General features: G+C 67.5%; 1 protein-coding gene across 1 annotated transcript; it reads left to right on the forward strand.

The window, feature by feature from the left end:
- Window positions 1-638: 638 nt before the first annotated feature.
- LOC106732124 (uncharacterized) lies at window positions 639-8,212 on the forward strand. The gene is made up of 2 exons (XM_075917321.1): window positions 639-1,135; window positions 6,810-8,212. Exon 2 carries the CDS (start codon window positions 6,821-6,823, stop codon window positions 7,850-7,852), a length of 1,032 nt encoding a protein of 343 aa, XP_075773436.1. The 5' UTR covers window positions 639-1,135; window positions 6,810-6,820; the 3' UTR covers window positions 7,853-8,212.
- The last annotated feature ends 1,341 nt before the right edge of the window (window positions 8,213-9,553 follow it).

The following is a 9,553-nucleotide window of genomic DNA, read 5'->3' on the forward strand; positions in this document are numbered from 1 at the left end:
GGAGGCTAGTGGTTAGAGCGGGGGGGGGCGCCTGGGTTCTTTCCCCAGACCTCGAAGGGCAGCGGAGGCTAGTGGTTAGAGCAGGGGGGGGGGCGCCTGGGTTCTTTCCCCAGTCCTCGAAGGGCAGCGGAGGCTAGTGGTTAGAGCGGGGGGGGGCGCCTGGGTTCTTTCCCCAGTCCTCGAAGGGCAGCGGAGGCTAGTGGTTAGAGCGGTGGGGGGCCGGGCGCCTGGTTCTGTAGCTGGTTCGGGGGGGCTCAGGGTCCTCGCGTGGGGAGGCGGGGCTGGCAGACAAGTCACTTGCGCATCTTACTGGGAGTTCAGCAGCCGGCCTTAGCTGGCCCGTGCCTCAGTTTCCCCATGTGGAAAGGGGGGGCTAACACCCTTTCTCTGCCTGGCCCCCGATTGGCAGCGGGCCTGGGACGCAGACACTCCCCTCTCCCGACTCCCAGCGGCCCCGCGCTCCGCTGAGGCTGCCGTGGCAAAGCGGCGCCGAGCAAGCGCCGACGGGGGGGGCGTCCCGGCGTGTACGGCCCGGGGCTGCCCCGCCCCAGACGGGCGAGCACCGGGCCGGGCCCAGACCTGCCCCCAGCGCCCCCCTTCCCGCGGGGGAGCGAGCAGGCAGCAGGCGCAAGCGCCGCCGAGGGGCCCAGGGTGCGAGGCGCCGGGGGCCGGATACCTGCCCCCCGGCGACTTGGCCGAGCTCCCAGCTCGGGGGGGCGGTGCCCGCGGGGGGGGCTCTCGCAGGCAGGGCGGGGAGGGAAGGAGGCCAGGACCAAGTGGGGGCCGAATTCGCCTGTTGGGGCGCAAGCCCCGCGCTGCCCCGCTGGGTCCCTGGCGCCCCAGAGCCCCCCTGCCCCCCTGCGCCCCTGCCGGCCCCCGGCTGGGGTGGGGGCGGGCCCAGGGCGCCTCCCCCCGGGGACAGGGGCGCGCCCGGCTCAGGGGTCCCGCTGCCCCTCGGGGGCTGGACCCAGCAGCCTGGCCGCCCCTGCCCCGGGCCCGGCTCTGGCTGCCGACGGAGAGGGGCCCGGGGCTGGAGCAGACAAGTAGGGACTGGCCGAGGGCGGGCTGCCCGCCTGCTATAAGTACCGGCCCCCTGGGCGCCGCGCCACAGACAGCTCGTCCTGCTCACGGAGGGGTAGGTGCCCCCCGGCCCGCGGCACCGAGCCCCAGGGCGTCGGGCAGCGGGCGACCGACCTCGGCCCTCACCCGGGGGAAGGGGAGATCTGGGGGGATCCTGAGGCAATGGGGGGAGGGCGGGGGAGGGGAGGAGGGGCCCCTGGAAGATGGATCCTGAGGGAGGGGGGGGGTCCCCAGGGATGGGAGGAGGGGCCCCTGGAAGATGGATCCTGAGGGAGGGGAGGGGGTCCCCAGGGAGGGGAGGAGGGGCCCCTGGAAGATGGATCCTGAGGGAGGGGAGGGGGTCCCCAGGGAGGGGAGGAGGGTGTGACGGCACGTTGGGGGTTCCCCGTCTCCTGCACCCCGAAATGGCACAAACAGACTGCACCAGCCAGTGGAATTGAGGGTGGTTTATTGCTCCTCCAGCACAGCGCAGCCCAGATGTAATCTGGTCACAGGAACTGGGCTAGGATGCCTCAGGCCCCCTTGAGATGGGGGAGACTGGGCCCCTAAACTCCAGCTCCTCTCCCTAGGCTGTCTCATCCATGCCCTCCGACAGCCCAGCAACCAACTCCCTCACTTCCAGCCCTGCCCCCCAGCCAGGGCAGCATTCCACCTTCCTTTGTTCCTCTCCATGGGGGGGTGTCTGGCCACTGGTTTGCATAGTGACTCATCCTGTTTTGCTGGGTCGTGGTACCCACAGCAGCCAGTGGGGGTTCCCCCAGAGCCAGCAGCATAGAAACCAGCCAGGTACCCCCACTACGTCACAGAGGGGCCCCTGGAAGATGGATCCTGAGGGAGGGGAGGGGGTCCCCAGGGATGGGAGGAGGGGCCCCTGGAAGATGGATCCTGAGGGAGGGGAGGGGGTCCCCAGGGAGGGGAGGAGGGGCCCCTGGAAGATGGATCCTGAGGGAGGGGAGGGGGTCCCCAGGGAGGGGAGGAGGGGGCCCCTGGAAGATGGATCCTGAGGGAGGGGGGGGTCCCAGGGAGGGGAGGAGGGGCCCCTGGAAGATGGATCCTGAGGGAGGGGAGGGGGTCCCCAGGGAGGGGAGGAGGGGCCCCTGGAAGATGGATCCTGAGGGAGGGGGGGGGTCCCCAGGGATGGGAGGAGGGGCCCCTGGAAGATGGATCCTGAGGGAGGGGAGGGGGTCCCCAGGGAGGGGAGGAGGGGCCCCTGGAAGATGGATCCTGAGGGAGGGGAGGAGGGGCCCCTGGAAGATGGATCCTGAGGAGGGGGGGGGTCCCCAGGGAGGGGAGGAGGGGCCCCTGAAGATGGATCCTGAGGGAGGGGAGGGGGTCCCCAGGGAGGGGGAGGAGGGGCCCCTGGAAGATGGATCCTGAGGGAGGGGAGGGGGTCCCCAGGGATGGAGGAGGGGCCCCTGGAAGATGGATCCTGAGGGAGGGGAGGGGGGTCCCCAGGGATGGAGGAGGGGCCCCTGGAAGATGGATCCTGAGGGAGGGGAGGGGGTCCCCAGGGATGGAGGAGGGGCCCCTGGAAGATGGATCCTGAGGGAGGGGAGGGGGTCCCCAGGGAGGGGAGGAGGGGCCCCTGGAAGATGGATCCTGAGGGAGGGGGGGGTCCCCAGGGAGGGGAGGAGGGGCCCCTGGAAGATGGATCCTGAGGGAGGGGAGGGGGGTCCCCAGGGAGGGAGGAGGGGCCCCTGGAAGATGGATCCTGAGGGAGGGGAGGGGGGTCCCCAGGGATGGAGGAGGGGCCCCTGGAAGATGGATCCTGAGGGAGGGGAGGGGGTCCCCAGGGATGGAGGAGGGGCCCCTGGAAGATGGATCCTGAGGGAGGGGAGGGGGTCCCCAGGGATGGAGGAGGGGCCCCTGGAAGATGGATCCTGAGGGAGGGGAGGGGGTCCCCAGGGATGGAGGAGGGGCCCCTGGAAGATGGATCCTGAGGGAGGGGAGGGGGGTCCCCAGGGAGGGGAGGAGGGGCCCCTGGAAGATGGATCCTGAGGGAGGGGAGGGGGTCCCCAGGGAGGGGAGGAGGGGCCCCTGGAAGATGGATCCTGAGGGAGGGGGGGGGTCCCCAGGGATGGGAGGAGGGGCCCCTGGAAGATGGATCCTGAGGGAGGAGGGGGTCCCCAGGGAGGGGAGGAGGGGCCCTGGAAGATGGATCCTGAGGGAGGGGAGGAGGGGCCCCTGGAAGATGGATCCTGAGGGAGGGGGGGGGTCCCCAGGGAGGGGAGGAGGGGCCCCTGGAAGATGGATCCTGAGGGAGGGGAGGGGGTCCCCAGGGAGGGGAGGAGGGGCCCCTGGAAGATGGATCCTGAGGGAGGGGAGGGGGTCCCCAGGGATGGAGGAGGGGCCCCTGGAAGATGGATCCTGAGGGAGGGGAGGGGGTCCCCAGGGATGGAGGAGGGGCCCCTGGAAGATGGATCCTGAGGGAGGGGAGGGGGTCCCCAGGGAGGGGAGGAGGGGCCCCTGGAAGATGGATCCTGAGGGAGGGGAGGGGGTCCCCAGGGAGGGGAGGGAGGGGCCCCTGGAAGATGGATCCTGAGGGAGGGGGGGGGTCCCCAGGGATGGGAGGAGGGGCCCCTGGAAGATGGATCCTGAGGGAGGGGAGGGGGTCCCCAGGGAGGGGAGGAGGGGCCCCTGGAAGATGGATCCTGAGGGAGGGGAGGAGGGGCCCCTGGAAGATGGATCCTGAGGGAGGGGGGGGGTCCCCAGGGAGGGGAGGAGGGGCCCCTGGAAGATGGATCCTGAGGGAGGGGAGGGGGTCCCCAGGGAGGGGAGGAGGGGCCCCTGGAAGATGGATCCTGAGGGAGGGGAGGGGGTCCCCAGGGATGGAGGAGGGGCCCCTGGAAGATGGATCCTGAGGGAGGGGAGGGGGTCCCCAGGGATGGAGGAGGGGCCCCTGGAAGATGGATCCTGAGGGAGGGGGGGGGGTCCCCAGGGAGGGGAGGAGGGGCCCCTGGAAGATGGATCCTGAGAGAGGGGAGGGGGGTCCCCAGGGAGGGGAGGAGGGGCCCCTGGAAGATGGATCCTGAGGGAGGGGGGGGGTCCCCAGGGATGGAGGAGGGGCCCCTGGAAGATGGATCCTGAGGGAGGTGGAGGGGGTCCCCAGGGATGGGAGGAGGGGCCCCTGGAAGATGGATCCTGAGGGAGGGGAGGGGGGTCCCCAGGGATGGGAGGAGGGGCCCCTGGAAGATGGATCCTGAGGGAGGGAGGGGGTCCCCAGGGAGGGGAGGAGGGGCCCCTGGAAGATGGATCCTGAGGAGGGGAGGGGTCCCCAGGGAGGGAGGAGGGGGCCCCTGGAAGATGGATCCTGAGAGAGGGGAGGGGGTCCCCAGGGAGGGGAGGAGGGGCCCCTGGAAGATGGATCCTGAGGGAGGGGAGGGGGTCCCCAGGGAGGGGAGGAGGGGCCCCTGGAAGATGGATCCTGAGGGAGGGGAGGGGGTCCCCAGGGAGGGGAGGAGGGGCCCCTGGAAGATGGATCCTGAGGGAGGGGAGGGGGTCCCCAGGGAGGGAGGAGGGGCCCCTGGAAGATGGATCCTGAGGGAGGGGAGGGGGTCCCCAGGGAGGGGAGGAGGGGCCCCTGGAAGATGGATCCTGAGGGAGGGGAGGGGGGTCCCCAGGGATGGGGAGCCTGAAGGGAGGGGGAAAGAGGAACCCCAGAAAGACTGAGCTTGAGGGGAGGGGGCACGGGGCCATGGGGAGGGGGCCCTGAGGGGGAGAAGGAAGAGGGGTCTGGGGAGAGGCGGAGGGGAGCCCTGCGGGGAGGCGAAAGGGGGGCCCTGGGGGACCCTGAGGAGAGGGGCTCCTGGGGGAAGGGGAGCTCTGGGGAGGGAGACCCTGAGGGGAGGGGCTTCTGGGGGAAGGGGGGCCATGGGGAGGGGGACCCTGGGGGGGAGAAGGAAGAGGAGTCTGGGGAGAGGCAGAGGGGAGCCCTGCGGAGAGGCGAAAGGGGGGCCCTGGGGGACCCTGAGGAGAGGGGCTCCTGGGGGAAGGGGAGGGGGACCCTGAGGGGAGGGGAAAGGGGCCTGAGGGGAGGAGGAGGGGGACCCTCGGAGAAAGGACCCAGGGAACCCCGAGGGGGTGGGGACCAGGGCCGGGCCCTTCGCACGGGCCGCCCAGGGCGTGGTGCTGGGGGGTGAATTGGGGCCTGCTAAGCCGGAGGGAGAACCCAGCAGCCAGCCCGGCCCGGCCCGGCTCAGGGAGCGCAGAGCCCCCCCCGCCACCACCACCACCCGCGCGTGTCCCAGGCAGCCCCTCTGGTCGAGCAGGGGCCCGGGGGCTCCCCGGGGCAGGGGCCCCTGCAGAAGCCCTGTGGGGAGTGGGGGGCGGGTGGTGCTGGAAGAGGCTGGGGTAGGTGGGGGTTGCAGGGGTGTGTGAGTGTAACGGTGCATGTACACTACAGCCTAAACTCAAACCTGAATTTTGAAACAGCTTCTTTCGAAAGGTGGCGCCTCCCCACGGCACCAAGTTTCGAAATCGCGCGTTTGGAGCCACCCTCATCCCTCGTGCAGTGAGGCTTGCCGGGGGGCGAGACAGCGCACCCGTTATTTCGAAATGTATTTCATGTGTGTGCGCGTGCGTGTGTGTGTGTGCGCGTGCGTGTGTGTATGTGTGTGCGTGTGTGTATGTGTGCGCGTGCGTGTGTGCGCGTGTGTGTGTGTGTGTGCGCGTGTGTGTGTGTGCGTGTGTGTGTGTGCGTGTGTGTATGTGTGTGCGTGTGTGTATGTGTGCGCGTGCGTGTGTGTGTGCGCGTGCGTATGTGTGCGCGCGCGTGTGTGTGTGTGTGCGTGTGTGTATGTGTGCGCGTGCGTGTGTGTGCACGTAAGTGCATGTGTGCGCACGAGTGTCTGTGCGACTTGCCTGCCTGGTGCGAAGCGTGCGGCTGTCCCGCGGCGCCGAGCCAGGCGGGTGCGGAGCCGGGAGGAGCCGGGGGCGCAGGGCAGAGCCGTGCCCCACCCACAGGGAAGGAGGCGCAAGGTTCTGGAGGCCAAAGCTGGGTGGCCAGGCCAGAGATTGAAATCCGGCCCCATGGGAGCGTCCTTGGAAACGCTCCTGTCCCACGCACAGAGCCCAGGGTCTCAGGGCGCGGGTGGGGCGATGGAGCCAGGCCCGGGCGGGGGGCCGGGGTCTCAGGGCGCGGGGGGGGCCAGGGTCTCAGGGCGTGGGGGGGGGGGGTGATGGAGCCAGGCCCGGGTGGGGGGCCGGGGTCTCAGGGCGCGGAGGGGGCCAGGGTCTCAGGGTGCGGGCGGGGTGATGGAGCCAGGCCCGGAGGGGGGGGGGGCCGGGGTCTCAGGGCGCGGGGGGGGCCAGGGTCTCAGGGTGCGGGCGGGGTGATGGAGCCAGGCCCGGGGGGGGGGGGGCCAGGGTCTCAGGGCGAGGGCCCAGGGCCCGGGGGGGGCAGGGTCAGGAGGGGCAGGGCCCAGGGTCTCAGGGTGGGATGGCGCAGGGCAGAGGGTTTCGAGGGGTTAGGAACTGGGGAAACGTTAGGGAAAGGGGGAGCCTTTCAGGGACCTTTACCTGTCTCTGGCCAGGGGCTTCCAGAGCTCGGGGCTGCCCGGTTGCACCCCAACGGGGCGTGCGGGGGAGGGCCCAGGGCAGCCCGTCTGCCTGTCCTGCCCGCGGTGGGCTCCTGCACTCCGGGGCCAGGCCCCTCACTAGGGTGCGCCTGTGAGATGCCTACGGGAACAGCGCCCCGGCCACCCTCCGGACGGGCCCGTTGTGTCTTCCAGCGCCGCGCAGCATGCCTGCCGTAGTGCCCAAGAGCCATGCCCCGGGGGTGGACTTCTGCGGGGTGAATGCCTATTACTACATCGTCCGCTCCGACCTGGGCTGCTACATGAGGTCGACCAACTTCAAGGAAGGCAAGGACCTGACCGTGTACAGCCTGCACCCCTCCTGCCAGGGCGGGGCCCACTACCTGGCCCACCAGGACGACCTCTTCTACATCCTCAAGGGCAGCGCTTACCGCCGGGTGTCCAACATGAACACGGACGAGAGCTCTGTGGTCTACAGCCTCCACCCCAACTGCCAGGGCGGGGCCCACTACCTCTCCGCCTTCGGCTACTTCTACATCATCTTCCAGAGCCGGGGCGTCTACCGCCGGGTCACCAACATGAACAGCGACGCCGACGCCGTGGAGTACACCCTGCACCCGGCCTGCAGACACGGCCTCTACTACTGGGGCATCAAGGACTATTACTACTTCGTCGAGCCCCACGACGAATGGGGCGTCCAGTACCACCGCACCACCAACTTCCACGAGAACACGGACGCCGACACCTACTCCTTCCACCCCGACGTGGTCAGCTTCCTGCCGGGCGGGCTGGCCCTGACCCAGGGCGCGGCCTTCGGCACCTGGGAGGCCATCAAGACCATCTGCAACGACTCCAACACGCCCGTGGCCTGGAACAAGAAGCTCACCCGGAAGGTGGGCTACGCCAAGGAGAAGATGAGCAGCGTGGAGCACAACTGGAGCGTGAGCATCTCGGCCTCCTACCAGTCCGGGGCCCTGACCGAAGCCATCGCTAAGTACCAGTTCTCCCTCAGCGCGCAGTACGGCGGGAGGAGCGTCAGCACGGAGCAGGAGAACTGGAGCGAGGCCACGGACGTGGAGGAGTCCGTCAGCCTGACCCTGCCGCCCAAGGAGAAGATCTACATCTGGCAGTACCAGCTGGGCCTGGGCAAGAAAAGCGTCTTGTTCTGCCGCGACATGAAATTCACCAACAACCCCGCCCCGCCCACCGAGGTCCCCCTGCCGCCTGCCAAGCAGTGACCGGAGGGGGGAGCCCCTGGGCCGGCGTGGGGCAGGGGGAGCCCTTAGACCCCTACTCCCTCGTGGGCAGCGTCTAGAGCAGTGTTACTTAAACCGCCTTCCATGGCGCCGGTGTGCCGCGGAGAACAACGCAATTCAAAACGGCCGCCCTTAAAGGGGCGGGTGACCTTTTTTTCTCAATAACTTCCCCCGACCTTTTTTCCCCTCAATAACTTCTCCCCCCCCCCCCGGACCCTTCCTCTCCCTCCACCCCCCACGCCCCCGACCTTTTTTTTCTTTCTTTCTTTTTTGGCTCAACCAATAATCCTTGGCCCACGAAAGCTCATCATCTAATAAACCATCTTGTTAGTCTTTAAAGTGCTACATTGTCCTGCATTTTGCTTCAGCTACCCCAGACTAACACGGCTCCATTTCTATCAATAATCCTTGGTGTTCCTCATAAAAAAAAATTCTTGTTTGGTGTTCCCCTGTTTAAGAAGCCCTGCTCCAGTGTTAGCCCACGACTCCGCCCTGTGCCGTACTCCTCGCACGGCGGCTTTGCCAGCGGGTTTGCACTCACCTGGCTGGCAAAGCGTTTCCCCGACCTGAGCGTTTTCTCCTTCCTCGACTAGCGGGGTCAAAGCCGGCCGGCCGGCGAGCTGAGTTCACACCCTGACCCCTCGGGCCATCTCACGCCAACACAGGACAAATTCTGCTCCAAAAGATGGAAAATTCCGTGTGCGGTATTTTGCAAATTGGTGCAATTCCACCTATTTTTGGCCAAATTACACACTCTGCTCCCCAGTGTCGGTGCTTTGGGTCGCGTATGTCAAGCCACCTGTAACAACAGGCACAAAACCCCCCCGGGAGTGGAGTGAAACACCCTTTTCTTAGCCCCCACCCCAGCACAGCCCAGCAGAGGTGCAAACCACAGGGAAAAGGAAAAGGGGGGCAGGGGCTGGGGTCCCACAGGATTGCATGTAGCTTTACTTTCTGCAGGCCCCTTACTGTCCTCTCAGCCTTGGCAGCTTTCACATGGGAGAGTTTTTACATCCTAGAGCCATAGAACTGGAAGGGACCTCGGGGGTCATCAAGTCCTGCCCCCTGCCCTCACGGCAGGACCCAGCCCCGTCTAGCCCATCCCTGACCAGTGTCTGTCCAACCTGCTCTTCCATATCTCCAGGGATGGGGATTCCACAACCCCCTCGGCAACTTATTCCAGTGTTTCACCCTCCCCCCCCCGACTGGCAGGAAGTTTTTCCTAACGTCCCACCTAGAATCCAGCTTTGTCTCCGTGTCTTTGTACCCAGGCTGCCCCCGGAGGGTACAATAAAGTGACTCTGGGCCGTGCTCCCTCCTTTTGTGGTGTCGTGCGGTTCAGTGTCTTCAAGGGAAGCCAGGACGCTCCAGGGAGACGTCCCCGCTGGCTGGTGTGTTGCCGGTGTGCAGCCGTTCAGACAGTTGTCTAGTTTTACACCCTTTCAAACAGTGACTGTGCCGCGTCAAGCGTAAATCTGTGACTTCTGGAGCGCTTCACCCAGCGCACAGCACTGCCCAGCAATTCCTAGGAGAGCCGCAGTCACACGCTGATTAACGCTCGGTCCCTAACCCTTCACCCAGCGCACAGCACTGCCCAGCAATTCCTAGGAGAGCCGCAGTCACACGCTGATTAACGCTCGGTCCCTAACCCTTCACCCAGCGCACAGCACTGCCCAGCAATTC

The sequence above is a fragment of the Pelodiscus sinensis genome, unplaced genomic scaffold (assembly GCF_049634645.1).
Source record: "Pelodiscus sinensis isolate JC-2024 unplaced genomic scaffold, ASM4963464v1 ctg143, whole genome shotgun sequence".
In the NCBI taxonomy this organism is placed as follows: domain Eukaryota; kingdom Metazoa; phylum Chordata; order Testudines; family Trionychidae; genus Pelodiscus; species Pelodiscus sinensis.